Source organism: Puma concolor, chromosome D1, assembly GCF_028749965.1.
Source record: "Puma concolor isolate L17-30 chromosome D1, mPumCon1.1.hap2, whole genome shotgun sequence".
Classification (NCBI taxonomy): Eukaryota; Metazoa; Chordata; class Mammalia; order Carnivora; family Felidae; genus Puma; species Puma concolor.
Genome location: NC_141676.1, coordinates 101942222 through 101960209, shown reverse-complemented (window position 1 = coordinate 101960209; position 17988 = coordinate 101942222). Strand labels below are relative to the sequence as shown.

The 17988-nt window shown below is 44.9% G+C and overlaps 1 protein-coding gene and 1 pseudogene across 7 annotated transcripts in view; one reads left to right on the top strand and one right to left on the bottom strand.

Annotated features, from left to right (window-relative positions):
• SIK3 (SIK family kinase 3) overlaps nt 1–7714 on the bottom strand; it is a 250149-nt gene extending 242435 nt beyond the window's left edge. For all 7 annotated transcript variants that reach the window (XM_086679042.1, XM_086679040.1, XM_086679041.1 and 4 more), the window contains exon 1: nt 7405–7714. In XM_086679042.1, coding sequence (XP_086535168.1) covers nt 7405–7677 — 273 coding nt within the window. In that variant the 5' untranslated portion in view covers nt 7678–7714. The remainder of the gene's footprint in view (nt 1–7404) is intronic.
• Nucleotides 7715–14874: 7160 nt separating this feature from the next.
• On the top strand, nt 14875–15035 carry LOC112866264 (U4 spliceosomal RNA; annotated as a pseudogene).
• The last annotated feature ends 2953 nt before the right edge of the window (nt 15036–17988 follow it).

Genomic DNA, 17988 nt, shown 5'->3' with positions numbered 1-17988 from the left:
GCCAGAAACTTCTTGTCTTCAATGGATCACACACCTCATAAACAGAAGTATATTCCTAAACGTAATTTCACCATAGCTCATCCAACAGTTTGGTAGTAGCTGAAGGAATTTTATTCTGAACATATCCAAAACAAGCCCTTTCAAGCTAATTCATCCAAGACTGCTGAGGCTTCTCAAAGACATTGCCTGGGTCAGTTATTTAACATTTATTTATTACATTAGGACAAAAGTGCATGAGGATGTATATCATTTTCATTCTCTGGATGTCATCGGTCTGAGACAGGATAACTGTTCTATGCCAAAAGGGACCAAGGTACTCACTATTAGAGGGGTCAGGGACTCATTTGATGCTTGAGGTGATTCACCTAGGGAACAGGCATAGCATGTGGACCAGAGAGTAGAACCACGTAAGAGAAGCCCTAGATAACTGGTTCTCTTGGCCCTCACCTGTGTCATCAAGGGTATGTATCTTGGTGACCAGTTCTCTTACTGAGTTAAAAGATGGCACCATGCCCTAGAAATTGGTAATGATCTGGTAAGGAAGGAGTCCATCTCAGAAAGGTACTTTCAAAAACAGACCAGACCAGACCAGCCCAGACCAACAGAGCAGAAGTATAATTACTCATATTCCCTCGGAGTAAGCTAGATATAGTGGTGAAAGAAAACTATATAAGGCAGACTGTGTTTATGGTCATTGCCTTTTCTGTGTTCACTGCTTTCCTTTTTTACTTCCTTAGTATTTGGAAAGGGTTTTTGGGGGGGGTTTTGTTTTGGTTTGGTTTTTCTGAAAGGCTTTTTTGATGCCTCAGTCAAGTCAAGGGGGCACCAAGTGGTATCTCAGTAGGATTCAAAGGCAAAGCAATGGTCCCATGGAGGACTACTGGTGCATGGCAGAAGTCACAGAGTGAAATAATGCCAAAGGACAGGTGAAATACAGTGTTGGTATACTTACCCTTCCTCCCTACTTGGAAATTTTTCCTCTTATCATGGTATCTCATTTTTGTACTAGAAATGATAAATGTCTTAGACTTTAGTCAGTAGGTACATCTTATTCCCTTAATAAAAGATCAAGAGGGCAAAGACAATGTTTTCTATGATTGGGTGAATCAGAGTAGAGTTAACTAGGAATAGGGATGCCTGGATTCTAATTCCAACTCCACCATTAACTAGCTGTCAGATTCTGGGCAAATGGTGCGGTGGGGGGATAGAAGATACCACAGAAAGACAAGATTCTAATAGATAATTGGTCTGAACTAGTTAATAGTCCCTAAAAGCCTAAGATTCTAAATTTCATGCTGTCCACCTTTCTAGACTCTGGAAAAGAAAGAGTTGAAACATGTCTAAGATTTTGTATGTGTGCCACCCCCCCCCCCAAATCAGCAAGTATTATTGGCTGATCATGTTTAGTTTATATGCAAAATGTATGTCATTCTCTTATAGGTGTGAAAGAATGTAAGCTGTTAAAACTGAACGCTGCCCCCATCTGAAGAAATGCATTAGAAAAAGCATTTTTACCCTTAACCATAAAATAACCAGCATGGATTTTTAAAATCATTAATCAGATGATACCAGAGCTCTACTCTGATATCCTCTGATGCCAATCCCATTTCATATCCAATTCCATAAAACAGCCACCCTCCTCCTTGTTCACTAGGCTCTCGTCACCACGACCTTGGGTCTAATCTTTGGATAAACCAAGTTCATTTCCATCCTAAGACTGTTGCCCTTGCCATTCCTTCTGCACTGAAAATTCTGTCTCCTAAACCTTCCTAGGCTGGCTTTTTCTCATCATTCAGGTTGGTCAGCTCAAATATCATCACCTTGGAAAGGCCTTCCTTGAGAACTCCACCTGAGGCAGCACAATTCCTCACTGTATTCATCACTGTATGAAGTTGTGTGTTTCCATCTTTCTTGTCTGTTTCCTTGCATTAGAAAGTAAGCTTCAAGAAGGCAAGGGGCTTTTTCTCTTTCTTGTTATTGGTGTACTCAAGAGCCTAGGATAGAACCTGACCCCACATTCGGATTCAGCAATTATGTGTCAAGTGAATGGATGGATAAGGCAAAGGCTCCATCCCTGTGCAAAGATGTTTTTGACGTTTTTTAGAATTATAGAGGTTCTGGTGAGCAGAGAGCATTTCTTTTTCTCTTCAAAGCATCCATTTTGTTCTCTCTTATGCCGTGAACTAGAAAACATTCGCCAGATTGATGCTTGGAAAATGAAAACAGCACTTCTGGCACAGAAATAACTAGTCTGGGCACCTCTGGCTTGAGCCAGATCTATGACTTTCTAGGGAGCTGGCACCAAAGTCAGAATGTTAAAATAAACAGCTTTGATGTTGAAAGTGGAACACTGGTATTTTGACTCTGGAGAAACCAGTCCAAATCAATCTTAGCTCTTCACAAGATTTCAGCAAAGTCAGTAACCCCATCACAACTGCGTCAAAATGAAGTCAGTCATCTTTCAATAGTCATCTTTAGATTATCTAAAGATGGAACTGTCCTCCTCAAAGGCATCTAATGCAACCTTGCTTTCATTTCCTTCTTGATACGATTCTCTTTTCTATTTACCAATGAGTCTTGCTTTTGGCCATCTAATGAGCGTGAGCATCATCTACCCTGCTTCATCACACTCCTCCTTAGAAGCGAAAATAATACCACTTCCCACTCTGAGTTGCTCTTTTCATGGAAATGAGTTTGCACTAAACCACACAGCACACAGATGTGTCACGGCTGCTCAGCATTTGGAATGGGGTCATGGGGCAAAATGTTTTCTCTGTGTAATATCTAAAGTGAAGAATCCTGACCTTGGTCTTCTAAGTAGCACCCTCTGTACCCAAATGCGAATGCATCCTTCAGCTTGCAGGACCACTTCTTCATATCCTCCACCAAATTTAAGTGAATCTCTGAGAGGAAAGTATACTCAAAGAAACTCTGTTCCATCACCAATGTAACTAGGAGTCGTTACACAAACACACTGAAAATCCAGGGCGGCCCAAAGCAAAAGCCAGTGTCAGTTTTCGGCAGACAAGTCTCACAATTGCTTTAAAAGAAAAAAAGTTTAGGGGCGCCTGGCTGGCTCAAGTCAGCGGAGTGTGCGACTCTTGATCTCGGGGTTGTGAGTTCAAGCCCCACAGTGGGCATAGAGATTAGTTTAAAAAAATGGAAACTAATGGAAAATCGTGTTTTAAAATGTCAATCTCATGAAATTAGCCCACAGTACACAGGAGCTCAACCCCAGTATCACAAAGTGGCATCTGAAATAACAGCAACCTGTTTTGCCCTGAAAGCGTATCATGAAGGTGGCATCTACCTGCACGAACGGCATGTGCATTCATGAACTGTTCCAAATGGGCAAAAGGCAGAAGAAGAGGGGCTATGCCCCACGCATCTGTTACCACAGCTGCCGATGATAGTTCCCGTATCCCTACTGCATGCCAGGCATATTCCAATAGCATCCCATATATTATCTTATTTAATCTCCACATCCCATATATTATCTAATTTAACCCCAACCTGTGAGGCACGTACTACCATCATCTCATTTTTACAGGTGAGCAAATCCAAGCACAGAGAGGTTAACCAATTTACCCAAGATCATGCTAAGGAGAAGAGGATTCAAGCCCAGGCAGCCTTATCCAAAGCCCAACCTCTTAACTACAAACCAGTAACAAGCAAGTGATACACATTTGCTGAAAGGACATTTTATAAGTATTTGACCAATGACTTTTATAGTCACGTGTACATTTTTAAAACACAACACAGATCTACTCTTTGTCCCCACTCATCCAACGAGTGAAGGTATAATCAGGCACCGGGAACAGCCTATAAGCAAATTGGAAGCAGAGAATCTTTTTTTAATGTCTTTAATACTTTACGGTGTCCTACCAAAAGAAGAGAGCCAGAGAATCTCAGACCAAGCCTTCAACAAAAGAAAAAAAAAAATTTTCTTTCTCCAAAAGAAAACAAAAAAGAAGATAGGACAAAGACAGCCAGGGTGAGCTGCTGACCAAAGTATGTCACAGATGAACGTTCTCTCCTGGTAACTGCACCGCAGTGATGCCCCAAGCACCGCAGTGCTAACAGTAACTCGGTCTGAGCTCACCACTGCTGGGCTGCGTAAGTCACCCACAACATAACAGGAAAACATCTCCTTTTCTCTACTGATTTTATTCAGCCCGGGGTCCTACTCCAGGAGGTTTGAGAGTTAAGAGAACCTGGGAAAGAGCCAGCTTTACCACTTATTGTTGCGCGGAGGGCAGCTTAGTCAATAAATGAAGTTTACTTTTTAGCCTCTTAGTCCTTGGAATGGGCAGTGTGTGGAAGAAAACATAGATCATAAATACTTCCCTGAAGTTCAGAAAGCATGTATGACCTACCCTCCTTCAACCAACACAGATACCTTCTGAATTACCAGAGTCTAATTGTTCAAGATGGTTTTATGTAAAACCCAGACCATCCAGTGGCCTACAGGGGGAAAAGGAGAAAGAATTAAAAAAAAAAAATCATGCACCTCTAAAAGATGAAAGAAGAAAATTATAGATTCTAGAAAGACATGAAAAAAAAAAAAATAGCTCTCTTGGGCCCCAAGTGACCTTACTGCAGGAGTAAGATAAACGCTGCAGTGCACGGGGAGAGAAAAATCTGTTTCTCTGAGTTACTGAAACAGCAGCTCCTGCATTTACCAGTACCTAGGCACCTTCCTCGCCATTATATAACCAAATCATGGCCTTACTAGGCCATCGCACTGTATGTCAACAGCTGTTAGGCACATCTAAGCTGTCAGCATTTAAGAATCCCTTCCAAAGTGGATTCAGATAACCATGGAGCAGGCCAAAATATGCTCATCGCTCACCCAGAGCACATGACAACTCCTTGTGAATTAAGCTTCACTCACTTCGTCAGAGTAATTTAAGCAGCAAAAGATAGGGCGCTTGTAACTGTAACTAGGAAATTGCACACTGCTACAGAAACACAAATGAGTGCTGGTGTGGTCCCCTCACACATGCAACTCATTGTCCAAGCCAATTCAGCCTCATTCAGGATTTCGAATATTTCCATACATACGAATTACATAACTGCATACCACAAATGATCAAAGATGAAAACCAACATAAACAGTGACACCCATTTATAAACAAGCTAATGTTTAAGATGCTGCAGTCCTAAAGGATACCAAGGCCTCAGAGAAAAACCAAGAAACACACACACACAGGAAAATTAGAAAGCGAGCAGATCAGCCATAATTAGCCACTGGCTTTGCTGACTACTGAAGACAGAAACGTCTCTTTTATACATAAAGCCAAGAATCAACTGTTTGCAATTACGTTTACAAAAACATACAACCCTGTCTGTCGCAGGCTATTTTATCAATATTTTGGTGTATCCAAGGGCTGGAGGACACAAAATTCTTTAAATCACAGATACCATAAACCAGGCAACCAATTAAATTCATGGAGTCCATCCCCTAGAGGTCAGAGCAAAATAATCACAGGACCTCAATGTGATTACTGAGAAGAGAGGGGAAAGGGAGAAAAATGAAATCAAAAAAGGAAATCCTGAAACAAGGAACAAAGCTCTGGAACGACTAGGGCTGTTTATAAACACAACTTTGGCTTAGCCAACAGTCAACAGAACTGTAAGCACCTGGCGGGGAGAGGGGGCTGGACAGAGATGCACCCAAGCTTGGCTGAGTCTAGTCCCCCTCAGGGTCTGACAGGGACATCAGAGAACCCTGGACTTTGGTACCTCATTCAGCCCAGACCTGCAGACTTGAGGCCCTCTGATAAAAACTGACAAAAAAGCTGAAGGGGGCCCCCCAGAGGAAGTGAAACTGACCAATCAATTTTCCACAGCCACCTACCCTGCCACCCTGGTTTAAAAAAAAAAAAAAAAGGCCCCCTGCAGGCTTTGACAGAAAGGAGGGAAAAAGGAACTTCAGGGTGTAAGTGAGCAGGAGAGAAGGCCTAGATGAGCTACTGGCTTCTAAAAACAAGCAATTGCCATAAAAGCAACAACCACGTAGGTGACGATAAGCAGGGGCTAGGCTGAGAAGGTGAGGAATTGATGTGGCTTTGGTAGGAAGCAGCAGCAGCTGTAAGGGTTCTTCATTAGCCCGGGTTGAGGGGAAACACAAAGTGCAGTTTTAAATATAATGAATGACTACACTGAAAGTATTCATTCAAGTGAGAGGTTGAGCAAAGAAAGCAATCTGGAGTACAAATAGGCTTTGTGGGTCCTATCAAAACCCAAAGATTTCTCCTGATGACTTCGATTCCAGTATTTCCAATGAAGAAAGCTACAGGAAAGAAAGTGCTACCCGTTTCCTCAAAAAAAAAAAAAAAAAAAAAAAATCTTCTATGTAAAACTGTGTATGTATACTTGTATGGCTTCCTAATTGACCTTGGCCAATTTCATTACTACAGCTCCACAAATCCCTTGAGAACCAAAGGGCCCAGTGGAATCCGCCAGGGTCTGGGTTTCTCATACACCTCCTCAGTCGCCCACCAGGCTTTCCCCCCCACCACTGAGAGCCCACCCTGGGCTCTATAAAGCCCATGATTCCAGACCCTCCAGCAACTAAAAATAACCAGCAACCCCGTTCTCCCAAATTGTTTAACCCCTGATTACCTAGTGCCAACCATGAACCTGGGGCGCCCTAGGCCTCTGTTCCCTGAGCCCCTTCCTGCGGAAAAGCAAAGTAATTTTTTTTCCTCCTTATTTCCCCATTTTCTTCATCGCCTCCTCGGATAATGTGGTCTGTCCTCGGGCTCCCATTGCTACCAACCCATCAGTCTCAGACGATCAAACGCCGATTGGCATCTGTCATAAGGTCTCAGGTCCCTCGTATCTCCCAGCACCCTGCACCCACCACACACCCCTAGTCCATGTCCTTGTTCCCCTCCTAACTCCCCCGGCTGCCAGTTTACCCCCGTCTTCCCCCCATCCTCCTGTCCACATTTCCTATCCCCCCCCCCCCCCCCCGCCCTCATTCCCTTAGGATTTCCTAATTGCTGCTTCCAGAGTCGTCTCAGCTCACAGTCTCTGGCTCCGTGAGAGTTCCAAACCTCTTCCTTCCAATCGCCCCTTCCACTACCCTCCGCAAAGCCCTGGGCACCCCCTCCCCATCCCCGGCTTCTCGGTCCCCAGGGTCTCCGCGCTCAAGTCTCCCCCCCGCCCCACGACCCCCTCGGCCGCGGAGTTTCCCTCTGTCGGCTCCCCCCCTCCTCACTCCCCTCCGCGTCCGTCTCCCCGATCCCCAACGCTCCCCACCACCACCCCGAGCCCCGCTCGCCGCGCCGACCCCTGAGCCTCCCTGTCGCGGGGTCGCTCCTGCCCCCGCCACTCTCGGACCCACGGTCCCGGGCCGCGCAGCCCCGCAGCCGCCCGCTCCCGCCGCGCCACTACCTTGGCCTTGGTGACGAGGTGCGTGGCCCGCTTGACCACAGCGAAGTTGCCCTTGCCGATGGTGCGGTCGATCTCGTAGTAGCCGATGCGGGCAGGCACCGGCCCGCGGGAGGCCGGGGCTGGGGGACGCGGCGGGCCAGCCGCCGGGGGCACGGCAGCTGGGGCGGCCGGGGGCCCCGGGGCGGGTGGAGGCAGCAGGCGGCCCGCCGGCCCGGCTCCCCCCGCTGCGGCCCCGGCAGCCCCGCCAGCTCCGCTCGCCGCCGCCGCCGCCATCTTGTTGTGCAGTGAAACCTCCCGGGCCCGCGGGGAGCCGGCGGGGAGGGGGGGCGGGGGGAGAGGGGGCAGGGGGGCGGGAAAAAGAGGGGGGGCCTGGCGGACGTCACTCAGGGAGGCGGGGCGCCCGCGCCGCCGGGGCCCGGCGCCATGGCAACCGCGCGTCACGTGCCGACGCGCGTCACTGCCCGCAGCCATGGCAACCGTGACCTCACCGGCGAGCTCGACCTTCCCGCGTGGGCCCCGCTCCTCTGGCGCCGGCTCCCGGGTGCCCCCCTCCGGGGATGAGCCAGTGGGCACCGCGAGCGCGCCCGCCGGTTCCTAGCCGCCGCCGCAGCGCTCGGGAGCCCGGGCCCGAGGCCAGCCCCCGGTCGCCCCTGGAACGGCTAACCTGACCCCTGCTCTGACCTTTGTCCCAGTTCAGCAGTCACCCAGCGTCCCTTAAAACAAAATATTTCCTCATCACCAAAAATACCGGCCTTGTCCCACTTTAGCCCTGGAGGCCACAAAGGCAGGAATAGCTACAGCACTGAAGAAACTGTAACCAAGCTGGGAGCGAGGCAGGGGAATTCTTCAGTAAAATTCCTTCTGCCAACGAAACCCACCTCGTCTAATTGTCACCCAGTAGAGGGGAATGGGGAAACGAGGATTTGAGTGTTCAAGGGTGGAGAAACCAGCCCAAACATGCATTCCAGTCACTGAGTGGGTGAGGGCCAGAGAAGCTACGTCATTTTCCTTCCTCCCACCCCGTCTCTGAACAATTCTATAGCTCGATGACTGTCCCGATGCCTGCGTCCTATTTCTGTCACTTGTATAACCCTGATGGAGCAGAGGCGCACGTTGGCCAGTGAGCCACGTCATGGGTAAAGACAAAACCGTCTGTTAGGCAAAATAAATAAGTAAATAGTAAAATAAAAATTCCATCCTTCCAGTGACTCTCCAAGGACATTAAAGGTGATCAAATTTATAATTCCGGCAATAAATCTCATATTCTTTTTTCTTCCTCCCTCTGTTATCTGGCGTTCCACATCCTCCAAGGCACCTCACTCGCTCCCAGGTTTCCCTTCCTTCTTGGTCCCAGTGCTTTTATTAAGTAGATTAACTTAACTGCTTTAGGTGGGGATGGGAGGGATAGGCTTCTGGGCCATGGAAAACAAGACGGTCTTTGGCAGGCTTGGGGGGGGGGGGGGGGCGGGGAGGGGAGGAAGAGACAAGACTGAACACTCCAAAGTTAAATGTGTTCCTTCAGTGCGGTCCTGATCTAGCCACCTCTGTGTCTCTCTATGTGGCAGAACTGTGTCATCAGGTCACTGCATGTACAGTATTGAACACAGACACCCAGGGCACCCTGAATGTGTGAGAAGGAGAGCACATATTTGCTCTCTCTGACCAGTAGATGTTTACTAGCACTATGGTTCCCCGTCTGATCGTGAGTAATGGCTGGGATGGGATGGGACAGAGAGGTCATCCCACAATGGTCTTGCACCAGTTCCCTGGTTCCAAATTGCCAACACCATTAACAGTAATTGGTTCCTTGATTAGCACATAAGGATAAGGATGGAATGGTCCTCAGTTTCTTGCCCTAGTTAAGCCCTTTCCTGGGTTGAGCTCATTCAATTGCAGATAAATGATGGAGTGTGGCCAGCCTCTCTTATCTCTTCAGGACCTCACTCACCAGCCTCCATAAGGGGCTATACATTAACTTCAGTGCTGGGTCCCAGAGTCGAAGTTTCACCATCTCTCTGGGGAGGGGGGGTTGCAACAGAAACCTTAGCAAGCTGGTAAGGCAAGGGGAAAAGGAGCTCTTATTCTGGAGGCTGCAGGAGCAGCACCGAAACCATGCTCACTAGTGTCCTTACAGCCTCTTCTCCACTCACAGACATCATTGTAATATCAAGCACCACAACTTCTGGTGATCTCTGGAGGGTGTCAAAAACCAGAAGCCTCTGAGGAAAAACTAGCAAGTGGAGCACGGGTATAATTTCCGAAGAGAAAAAGGCAGATTGTGCTTGTCCCTAATAATGACCATAATGTGTATGCTGTGTGTTAGATCTTTTATGCTCCCTGCCTATATGGATGGAAGCCAGTAGATGGTGTGTGTCCTGTTGAGACTTGGACAAAGCCCGGCTAGAAAGCTCCCTGAAGAACCCTCTTTGGTGAGAAGGACATGGAAAGTTGGGGAGGGCAGTGAACAACAAAAATCATCAGAAACAAGGAAAACTGTTTAGACATATGCATTTAATAAGGATTTGTTGAGTACTAAGACTGAGGTAGGTTTGGGGAGAAAATCACAGTCAATAATAACAATTTGTCAGACGCTATGCTAAGCAGTTTACGTAAGTGAACTCACCTAACCCAAAACAACCTTATGAGACAGATATTACTATCCCCATTTTGCAAATAGGGGAAGTGAGGCACTGCGAGATTAAGGGAATTGGCCATGGCCACAGAACGAGAAAGTGGTAGAACTAGAATTCACACCCAGGCAGTGTACCTTTGGAACCTGAGTTCTTCCCCGACTGGATTACAAGCCCTGTCAAGGTAGGAGCTGGTAAGAAAAATGGTTTCTCCAGAAACCCAAGGTGACTGAGCTCAGCAGAGACCCAGGGAAGAGGACTTGAGTTCTTGAGAGCACGAGAGAGCTGGCACCAAAGTACATCAACAAACAGCACACTACCAAACTGACTGAAGTCTCCAGGATTGCTTCACTTGTAAGTAGCCCCACAAAGAGCCTTACTATTTATTACGTGCTTCTGCTGACTTTAGAAAACAGGTAGGTAGGTGTGTTCCTACCCTGCTGTCAACTCAGAGGAGTGGCCTGGGGGCTGAGTTCTCAGAGCCCCCTGCAGTCCAGCTAGGAGGACGAGACCTAGCCCCCACCCAGCTCCCAGTCAGTCACTCTTTTCTAGAAAAGCAAAGATAGATGAAGAGATGAAAATGAGACATTTCCTACCTTAATGTCATTGTGTCTTGTTTCTAGAATTTGCAAAGGGCAAACCAAGGCGTTCCTGATGGATACGAGAGGCCCTTAGACACTTCTAGAAATGATGTGAAAGTTCTGAGCTAAGGTCTGACCAGCAAGTGATATAAGCAGTAGGAGGTAATACATTAATTCTTTTACGATTTTAAAGGCTCTCTTAGCCAGTCTGCAGGGCAGTTTACCAGCAACCTGAAAGAAAACTATAGCCTCACAACATAGCTCCACAGATTCTCAGAGCCATCGGGGCCTTGAAGACAGTCCAACCCTCACTTTATGTTGGCCCAACTTATTACTGTTCTGGCAAAAAAAAAAAAAAAAAAAAAAAGCCAACATTAAATGAACATTCAGTTGACACAGAGGCATTATTCAGAAATTTCATACGTTGGAATGCCTGGGTGGCTCAGTCAGTTAAGCATCCGACTTCGGCTCAGGTCATGACCTTGCAGTCCCTGAGTTCAGGCCCCGCGTCGGGCTCTGTGCTGACAACTCAGAGCCTGGAGCCTGCTTCGGATTCTGTGTCCCCCCTCTCTCTCTGCCCCTTCCCTGCTTGTGTGCTTGCTCGCTCTCTCTCCCCAAAATAAATAAACTTTAAAAGTTCATAAAATTCATTGTAAGTAACTTAAAAAAAAATTTGTATGCCAAAGGCAATATCGTATTTACATGTCCCATATTCCCAAACGAGGGAATTATCAGCCAGTTATAAATTCCGCCCTCACGTAGAAATCAGGGCACTGTTTGATCACATTGTCCAAACACTCAGCGTGCCCTGGTTCTTGGGATGAGCTGAATGTGCGCCTTCTCTTCACAAGGACTGTGTGTTCTGCGTTACCACCTCGCCAGGAGCCCGTTGCCTTTCCCCTTCCTATCCCAGGTCAACCTAGTCGTGTCCAAATGCTCCCCCTGGGTGTCTAGAAACAGGTGTAGGCAGCCAAAGTAAGTACATAGTCTCCTCCTATAAAACATCTTGGGGAGGGGGCTTAAGAAAAGGTGAATAAGCTTTCAGTCAAGGATTTTCTGTTCAGCTTGCTCACAGTTTTCTTCTTAACAGGGCCATTCAAGCCACGACCCAAAACTTAAAAACATTATCCTTATTACTTTCCATATGTTCTAGGATATGGTTTAAGCATTTTTAGATTAATTACCCTTTAGATCATCCAAAAGATCTTTAGGATGATTTTTTTTTTTTTTTTAAGATTTTCTGCACTCTTAGATGTGACTGTATCTATTATCTTTTAGGATCAGTGTTTTCCATGGGTAGATACACCTTTGGTTTTATATGGAAAAATACATTTGCTACAGAAGAAAATCCACTCAGAACAACTTTTTTTCACAAAAGGTTCTGCTCCTTAAGGAAAGGTACACTTAGTTACCCTGTGATCAACTCCTTAATATTTATACCAATTAAAGTTTTTTTCTTGGCTTCTTTCTCCTAAATGAAAACAGTGGTACTGAACAAATATTAATTAAAATTTTGGTATGTTTGGGTCCTTTACTTTCTCTTATATATAAGTGTACCTAAAATTCTGAGAATTCACAATATTTCACAGAAAATCAAGGTGCACTCCAAAGGTGTACCTCTAACAGAAGCTCTTTATTTCACTGGCTCTGAAACTCCAGAACCATCTTTCCCCTCTTTCCTTCATCTTCACATCTCTCCTGACGAAACAGCCATCTTCCCTGCCTCACCTGCCTTGGGAATTGCCTCTGAGTTTTAAGTGCTCACCTTCAAACAGCCTTGTACGTTCGGAAGACAGTATAGGGACTCTGCCTTTACAGCGGCTTTCTTACCTTAAGATTGGGGTTTGCTTAGATTTGCTACCAGCCTCTCCAGCTGTTGGCTAAGACAAATTTATGCAGTTGGGATTGACTTCTGTACGTAGCCGACCTACCTTTGTTTGCCTCATTTCCACCACAATTTTGCTCAGTTAAACTAGAAGATCCATCTCGCCCCTCTGAGGCGAAAAGGAGCCCTCTCCCTTGTCTGCAGAGACACCTGCTGGTCAAAGTTCTAAACTGCAGGATGCCTCGCTGCCCTCCTTTTTCCATTCTGTCAAGGCCCCTCTAGTCCTTTCTGTTTATTATTTTTTTTAATAATTTATTTATTTATTTTTAAATTTACATCCAAGTTAGTTAGCACATAGTGCAACAGTGATTTCAGGAGTAGATTCCTTAATTCCACTTACCCGTTTAGCCCATCCCCCTTCCCACAACCCCTCCAGCAACCCTCTGTTTGTTCTCCATTTCTGTTTAAACTCCAGGCAGTTGGAAACCACAAACCCACATCAGGAGCCAGAAAGCTGGAATCTAAATGGAAGCCGGCTCCAGGAAGCTGGATGTCTGTATGGCTAAACAGAAAGCACGGTTGAGCTGAAGTTACAGCCATACTTTTGACTTAGGTAACAGTCTGTGGCCATGGCTTTGTGCCACCCAAGGATGTCTCCGTTTATCCCCAGAGTTCTCGCAGCATTTTAAAAAGAATTATTAAGGATGAAATTAATTGCCACTTACTTTTATCAAAAAAAGTAATTTCCTCCTTTTAACACATTTAAAGGGCAGCCCGGCGCACAAGCAAAAAGAACAAGGGTTTGACAGTTAGGCCTAGACTTTGTAGTGGGCTTTTCCATTTACGAGGCCCTCTCTGAGCCTCGGTTTCTTTTTCTGGAAAATCACTCCTACCTCATGGGCTTGTGAGGAGAATTGGCTGTTATAAAGACGTACAGGGGCTTATATTAAAGTCTGGCACACAGTACACACTCAAGGATTAATTTCCTTCCTCTAAAAGCATGTAAACAAGGACGTATCACTCAAGTCACCTTGAAAAGATGAGGAATGATGGAGAATACGATTAGGGCTGTGAAAATGCATTCACTTCAGAGTCAGAGGGGGAAAACGATACTTGTAACTGTTTTAGTTTGGTTTACTAAACACATATCTCTCAGTCTTTGGAAGTTGGATGGATTTGGGTTCATGATACAAACATAGATGTCCAGTAAAATCCCTCCTGCTCTCATAACCTCATAAAGTAGTTATTCCCCCCACTTACAGATGGTCAGGTTATTTGACCCGTCTGATGACTGACTCACACAGCCAGGAAGCAGCGACTCTGAGAAGCAAATCCAGGCTTTCGATCTCCAAAGCTTGTTGTCTTTCTGAACTTTACAGTACAGCAGTGTCTGTGGTCTGTTAAAAAAGATAATAATAATACCAGTGGTTTTTTTCTTCTAAAATGTATTTAAAGTAGATGTGTAAGGAAAATACTAAAATATTTCTATCGCTGCTATGCAACAATCTGCTTAAGAAATTGTGTGCATTCCCAGGGTGCCTGGGTGGCTCCGACAGTTTAGCGTCCAACTTCGGCTCAGGTCATGATCTCACAGTTCGTGTATTTGAGCCCCGCATCGGGCTCTGTGCTGACAGCTCAGGGCCTGGAGCCTGCTTGGGGTTCTGTGTCTCCCTCTCTGTCCCTCCCCTGCTGGCGCTCTGTCTCTCTGTCTCTCTGTCTCTCTCTCTCTCAAAACTAAATAAAAACATTTAAATTTTAAAAATTCATTTAAAATCATAAATGTAAAACATTACGAATTATATTCATGCCATTGTTTTTATTTTCTGCAATAATCTACTTTTTAGAAACTCCAAATACCCATGTGTGACTTTTAAGTCTATTTTTCCAAATAAAGTTTAAATGCCCTAATTTCTTTTTACTCTTAATGAAGATTATTACACTGAGTTCAAAAATAAGGTAAAAATTGGCGCAGGATATGATGAGGTATTAGGGTTTGAGCTCTGAGAGTCCTAGCCCCAACTCCAAACTCCAAGTTGAGCCGCATTCGCATTCCGATAAAAGCTGATTGTGGAAACCAAAGCAGGTGTCAAATACTCTCCCCTTCCATTTCACACAAGCTCTAATAGGAGCTTTGATTTCTCTAGAGATTTTTTTTTTCCTGTGACTTCCAAGCATCAAATATTTATGGATTCATTGGTAAAGTTCAGACTCTCAGAGCAGCATCCTCGGATGCCTTTACAACCTGGTCCCAACCTCTTTTTCAGCTTTTGAAATGTCAAGTATTTTCCCACTCTATTCTTCCCCACCCAGAACCACTACAGGCTCCCTTACCATCAAAACACATTCTTCATTTTCTCCTTAACCTCTGCTCCTGCTTATTTATCCCCGTGTTTGGAATACTCTTGAAGCTCACACAACTGTTATTTGAAATTCTAGCTTTGCGCAGTGGCAGTATCGTAGCCAATGAGGTTTATCCGAGGCGCGATTATTGCTAATTGAAATTCTACTACTCCCTTTAATTTAAGCACAGCTCAGCTCTGCATCTTCACAGTCCTTGTAAAAACCAGTCACAGTTTTTGTCTGGGTCTCCCGAGCATTTTGTCTATTCAGGGCACAGGCTTCGGAGCCAGATGGACTGGGTTCAAACAATGACTTCACAACTTACTAGCTGGGTGGTCTTTAAAAAATTAATGAGCGTCTCTGGGCCTCAGTTCTTCAACTGTAAAACAGGGATAATAATAACACCTATTTCATAGGAGTGTCTGGAAGTTGAAGAAATTACTACATATAAAGTACTAACGGGGCACCTGGGTGGCTCAGTCGGTTGAGCCTCTGACTTTGTCAGGTCATGATCTCAGGGTTTGCTATCAGCCTGTCATGCAGAACCTGCTTTAGATCCTTGGTCCCCCTCTCGCTGTCCCTCCCCCGCTTATGCTCTCCCAAAAATAAAGAAATATTAAAAATAAAGAAATAAACTACTAACGATAGTGCCTGGCACATAATTGGTGCTCTAGAAATGATTGTTAAAATTATTATGATGATTATAAATCCATTGTAGCATGTTTAACAGTCTAACTTATGTTATATTACATTTATGGCTCTCTGTCTAATTAGATTGTAATCCCCAAATAGGCAGGAGCCATATCTGTTTAATTCATTACCCCACATCCAACACTTAACATTGTGCCTGGGACATAGCAAATATTTCTTAAATAAATGAATGTCTTCTCATTAAATTGTGATTTCCTTCACACCAATTCAATGGGGGAAATAATAGTCTTTTCAACAAATGGTACTAGGACACGGGATATCCACATGCAAAAGAATAAAGCTGGGCTCCTACCTCACACCGTACACAAAAATTAAATCAGGGGCGCCTGGGTGGCTCAGTCGGTTGAGCGTCCGACTTCGGCTCAGGTCACGATCTTGCGGTTCATGAGTTCGAGCCCCGCGTCGGGCTCTGGGCTGATGGCCCAGAGCCTGGAGCCTGCTTCCGATTCTGTGTCTCCCTCTCTCTCTGCCCCTCCCCCGTTCATGCTCTGTCTCTGTCTCAAAAATAAATAAACGTTAAAAAAAAAAAATTAAATCAAAATGGACTATAGGCCTGTATGTAAAAGCTAGAACAGGGCGCCTGGGTGGCTCAGTCGGTTGGGCATCCAACTTCAGCTCAGGTCATGATCTCACGGTCCGTGAGTTCGAGCCCCGCATCAGGCTCTGTGCTGACAACTCAGAGCCCGGAGCCTGCTTCAGATCCTGTGTCTCCCTCTCTCTCTGCCCCTCCCCTGCTCATGCTCTCTGTCTCAAAAATAAATAAAAACATTAAAACAAAAATTTTTAAGCTAAAACTATAAAACTCAGAAGAAAATACATGAGCAAATCTTCATGACTTTGGGTTGGGCAATGGTTTTGTAGCTACAATACCAAAAGCACAACAGATCAAATTAATAATAAATAAATGGGACCACATCAAAATTAAGAGTATAAATAATAAATAGTTTTATGCTGCAAATGGTACCATCAAGAAAGTAAAAATCATGTATGTGATAAGGATCTGTATCCAATTTGTAACAAATGGACACTCCAGTTATAGGAAGGCAAAGGATCTGAACAGATATTTCATCAAAGAAGGTGTACAAATGGCCAGTTAACTCATGAAAATATCCTCAACACCATTAGTCATTAAGGAAATGCAAATCAAAACCACAGTGACATACTGCTTCACACCGACTAGGATGGCAAAAATAAAAAAGACAGCCAGTGACAAGAGTTGGTGAGCATGTGGAGGAATTGGAAACTCCATAGATTGCTGGTAGAAATTAAAATGGTGGGGTGCCTGCGTGGCTCAGTCAGTTAAGCGTCCAACTTTGGTTCAGGTCATGACCTCAAGGCTCGTGGGTTCGAGCCCTGCGTCGGGCTCTGTGCGGACAGCTCGGAGCCTGGAGCCCGCTTCGGATTCTGTGTCTCCCTCTCTCTCTGCCCCTCCCCTGCTTGCGGTCTGTGTCTCTGTCTCTCGAAAATAAATACACATTTAAAAAATAATAATAATAAACTAATTTAAAAAAGTGTAAAATGGTATAGTCACTTTGGAAAAATGGTTTAGCAGCTTCTCAAAAAATCAAACATAAAGTTACCATATGACCTGGCAATTCCACTCCAAGGTATATCCAAGAGAATTGAAAACATGTCCATACAAAAATTTGTACATGAATGTTCAGACACATTATTCATAATAGCCGAAAAAGCAAAAACAACCCAAATGTGATTCAACTGATAAGTGGATAAATAAGATGTGACACCCATACAGTGGATTATTATGCAGCAATAAAAACAAATGAAGTATTGGAGAACCTGGGTGGCTCAGTCGGTTGAGCGTCCGCCTTCGGCTCAGGTCATGATCTCGCAGTTCACGAGTTCGAGCCCCGCGTTGGGCTCTGTGTTGACAGCTCAGAGCCTGGAGCCTGCTTAGGATTCTTCAAAATAGTATGCTTAGTGAAAGAAGCCAGACACGAAAGTCACAAATCGTAGGATTCCATATATATGAAATGTCCAGAATGAGCAAATCCATAGAAATGGAAAGGAAACTCATGGTTGCTTAAGGCTGGCAGGGTTGGGCAGTAGGAAAGAATGAGGTGTCATTACTAATGGATAAAGCATTTCCCTTTAGGATGATGAACATATTTGAAATTTAGATTGTAGTGATGATCGCACAAGTGTGGGAATATACCAAAATCATTGCGTTGTACACTTTAAACGGGTTGCTTTTTATGCTATGAAAACTGTATCTCAATAAAGGTGTTAGGTTTTTTGTAATTAAAGAAAAATTCATTAGGAAGAAATTCTCTACCAATGGAGACTCAGTTGAAGGGGTTCCATAACAAAGGGGCAAAAACCATATTATCAGGTGTTTCATCCAAGCACTAAAGGTCTTTGTAACAAGAAACACTTTCAGGGAAGACAGTGGGAAGGGTTAACGTCTGCACTACTTTTGACTAGAATCCAGGATCAAAATCAGTTTTCTTTCTATAGAGAATACATACTACAGGGAAGG